The sequence below is a fragment of the Poecilia formosa genome, unplaced genomic scaffold (genome assembly GCF_000485575.1).
Source record: "Poecilia formosa unplaced genomic scaffold, Poecilia_formosa-5.1.2 Scaffold360, whole genome shotgun sequence".
NCBI lineage: Eukaryota > Metazoa > Chordata > Actinopteri > Cyprinodontiformes > Poeciliidae > Poecilia > Poecilia formosa.
This window is the reverse complement of record NW_006800299.1, coordinates 337,612-341,574: the sequence shown is the minus strand read 5'-3', so window position 1 is coordinate 341,574 and position 3,963 is coordinate 337,612. Positions and strand designations below refer to the sequence as shown.

Sequence of the window (3,963 nt, the reverse complement as noted above, 5' to 3'; positions counted from 1 at the left end):
TTCTCAAGAATCACTGAATTACAAGTTTTAAAGTCAGTTACCAAAATAAAAGCTGTGATTGAATTTAAAAGTCATAAAATAAGTTGTAATTTACAGTCATGATTATGAAACACAAAAAATAATTAAGACTGAATTAAACAAAATAAAACTAAACTTTGATGAACAAAAATTAAAATATTTTGTAAAGTGATGAAAATCTAAATGTTGCAACAAACTTCAGGATGATTTTAACTAAATAAATATGACGTCACTGATCTGATTAAATAGTCAGTTGAACTTTTGCTGAACCGTTTCCTGTTTGCTCTGCCGCTGCAGACCTGCAATGTTTTTATTCAAATCCGCTGCAGATTAAACATCCAGGTGCTTTTTCACACAGAAAACCACAGACTGTGTGAGAGGATGTGTGTGTGTGTGTGTGTGTGTGTGTGTGTGTGTGTGTGTGTGTGTGTGTGTGTGTGAACGGATGTCGGCTGACAAAGGTCAAATAGAGTTCAGACGAAAATGAAAAGTTCAAAACTGAAAGTTTCCAATGAAACCTAAATTTGATAATTTATGTTCAGTTTTACTGCCAGCAGCTCTGAGTTACCAAGTCTCCGTCTGACCCGGTTCCCTCTCCGCTCCGCTCTGATTGGCCGGCCTGTCGCTTCCGGTCCCAGACCACGCTCTGATTGGCCGCCTCCTGCTGAGTAAACAACCACCTCATCAATGATTAACGCGCCTGTCAGACGCGACTCGGGGCCAAATTAATCATTGATACCTGACCTGAAAACGACAAAGGAAAAATGCGGCGTCGCCATGGCAATAAGGCAGGATTTCCGCTTTGAAAAACTCCCGACCTCTTCATGAGAAAAATGTTTCATTTGCGCAAAACATGTTTTAATCACCAAATGATGTGAAAAGTTTCAGATTCTCAGTTCACAGAAAAAAAAACAGGAAAATAAACATGAAAGGAAGCAGAATTTATCATTTTTACAGCAGGAAGTGTAAATAAATCTGCTTGCTGTTATTTGGTGAATCTTAAAAAATGTGATTTGTCATCTAAACCAAGAAATGAACTTAATATTGAAGCCAATCCTGCTTTAGAACTTTGTTTTCCTTCCACTCAACTTTCCAGAAAAAGCACAGAGGGAGCTCAGCCCGACAGCTGCTGACACAACGAGCTTCAGGCTTTTATCTCACCTTTCGTTCAGAAGGTGAACATGAATCCAGGATCTCCATAAAACCCGTCAGCAGAATGAAGTTCTGAGATGTTCTGGTAGATCCGGTGGACTGGAACCAGAACCAGCAGGCAACATGGCGACCCAGATCATCTTCCTGTGGAAACTTCACTCAGGTCGTTTCTCCAGACAAAATCAAAACTTTACTTTGATTCTAACTGAGCAGTGGTTCGGTTCTGGTTCTGTTCAGTCCAGGTGAGACGGTTCTGATATTTAAAACAAGCAGTGGGATATTTCCTGACCTCACCTTTTCTCCTTCCACTAAACTTTCTTCACCCGTTTCACATTTAGAAAGTTTTGTTTGATATTTTTTCTCGGTCTCTCTCTCTTATTGTTGAATTGTGACCTCTGACCTTAACTGAGGTGGGTCGGCCTCTCTGGGAAGATGAATGGCCTAATATGGAAACTCACTTATGCCAAGAATTAAAAAATAAAAGCCCAACAGGAAAACGTAACTACAAGTTCTCGTGTAGTGATTGCCAAACTACAAGTTGTAATTATGAGTTTTAAACTCGTAATTACAAGATTTAACGTCTTAATTACAAAGATAAACGTTGTAATCATGAGTTTTAAGTCATAATTATGAAATATAATTTGAGTTTTAGGTCTTATATTAAGGTTTAAGTAATAAATAAGAAAATAAAAGCTATAAAAGTTTTAGTCCCAGAAGTTTAGAAACGGAGCGATGCGTTTCCTCCTGAGGTCTCCCAGCCTGCTTCGTGTTGTCAGACAGGTTCCAGAAATCCTGCAGGTGTAAATACTTTAACTAGACCGTCTCCCTGATCCCTCCGTTTTTCAGGTGCAGAGCAGTTTATTTAGAAATGTTTCTGACGGATCGGTTCATGGAGGATTTCACCGATCACTTGGTTTCATTTCCTGTCGGAGCGTTACCTGTGCAGGTGAGACTCACTCAGACTCTCCTCTGGTTCTTTATTGTGGTTTTTGGCTGCTAAACATTTCATCATTACAAATATTCTTTAACTGATTCTGGAAGAAGTAAAAGCAGTAGTGTCCAGGTGTGACTCCGCCCCCTGCTACCTGACCGGAGCCAGGGGGTGGAGTCAGATTAAAGGTGGTGAGGGGGGAAGAGTAAAGATCATCATTTACAAATCAAAGATTATTTTTCTCCTACAACAACGATGATGATGTGCAAGCTTAACAAAACTTTAAAATAATTAATACAGTGTTTTTCTTTTTTCCCTCAGAGTGAGACCTCCCGTCCGTCTGAGCGGCTAACACATGGAAAGTGTTTTTAATACAGAAGAGGAAGAACAGGAAGTGACTGGTCCCAGGGCCGTCGAACCGGGGCGGGGGGCGGGGCTTCCCAGCAGGTAAAATCCATCCAGGTAAAACTGGGGAAAGGGGCGGGGCTTCCCAGCAGGTAAAGTACATCCAGGTAAAACTGGGGAAAGGGGCGGGGCTTCCCAGCAGGTAAAAGCAGCAGTAACCTCAGACTCACTCTGTCATGATAAAATCCTCAAAGTAAAAGCTAAACTCCCAGTCTTCAGTCTGTTCGACAAGCCCCGCCCCCAACAGACCTGGAGGTGGGCGGGGCCTAACATGTGCAAGGGGCGGGGCTTAGGGCTCCAATTCCAGGCCGTCCAGGGTGAGCTGGCTGCGGTGGGGGGAGTTGGGGCTGGGGGGGCTGCTGGGGTTGGAGCTGTTGGAGGGGGTCGAGTGTTTGGTGGAGTCGGAGTCCGGCTGGGCGAGCGAGCGGGAGAGAGAGAGAGAATGAGTGTAAATGGAGGGATAATGAGAATCACAAACTTTCAGGGACAAAATCAGAGGAAAAATTCACTCAACAGTAAACTGAGTTTTAGAAACGGACAGACTACCGCTAATCCGCTAACGGCACTTCTTCAGTTTAGCGCTCTAGCTAACTTTGAAAACATTCACTTAGCTTCATGTAAATTAATTTTTTTCAGATAAATTCTGAAGTTTTGTAAACTTTCATTTGAATAAAGTTTATATTCATGCTCTTATTTTGAAGTCTGTGCGCAGCAGTTCCGTTTCCTGTCACTTTCTCTACCCAGAATGCAACAGTTTAAAATCTCCTGATGTCCTTCATGTTTACTGTAGTTAATAATGCTAAATTAGCAACAGAGTTAGCAAAACGCAACAGCTAAAAAACTGAAACCAGGAGTGAAAGAGCGAAGAACCAGTTCCTGAAGCGACTTCCTGTGCCAAAAACTGAAGAGGAGGATCTAAAACATAAAAACATAAAAATGTCTTGGATGTCTCCGCTATTACAGGAGAGGATTACAGTTTCTAAGTTTTTGGTTTGATTGTTTCTGTTTTGGAGTAACTCCGTCTTCTAAACTACTTCCTGTATTAATCAACTTACTCAGAGAAAATTTACTTTCAAGTAAAGGTTGTCGTATGTTTGTGAAACTTGATTAATAAATAAATTGTTGTGTCAAACATTTTGTCTGTGAAAATCTCATTCTAAACAATAAAAAAACAAATGTGTTGTTGGGCCACTTAATACCCTTCAGGGGGCCACAAACGGCCCACGAGCCGCACTTTGGACACCCTGCCTTACAGGAAGCTGGTGGTGGTTTTACCTCTCGGTCCAGGTCCAGGTCCGGCTCACAGGTGCCGCGTGTCGAAGCTCCTGAGCTGAAATCTGGACCGACAAACACAAACATGAGCAACGCAGCACAGCTGTGCAACGCAACGCAGCTGAGCAACGCAGCTCTGGTTGCTATTTTACTCTGCGTTGCCGCTGTGACCCGGGTCGACCCGG

The 3,963-nt window shown here is 42.4% G+C and overlaps 1 protein-coding gene across 1 annotated transcript in view; it reads right to left on the bottom strand.

Annotated features, from left to right (window-relative positions):
* Positions 1 to 2,127: 2,127 nt before the first annotated feature.
* The window catches only part of cdc42bpb (CDC42 binding protein kinase beta (DMPK-like)), a 25,638-nt gene continuing 23,802 nt past the window's right edge, over positions 2,128 to 3,963 (bottom strand). Inside the window, exons 36-37 of the mRNA XM_016662121.1 lie at positions 3,782 to 3,843; positions 2,128 to 2,918 (exon numbers count right to left, since the gene is read on the bottom strand). Of these exons, the coding sequence (XP_016517607.1) occupies positions 2,796 to 2,918; positions 3,782 to 3,843 (185 nt within the window). The 3' untranslated portion in view covers positions 2,128 to 2,795. The remainder of the gene's footprint in view (positions 2,919 to 3,781; positions 3,844 to 3,963) is intronic.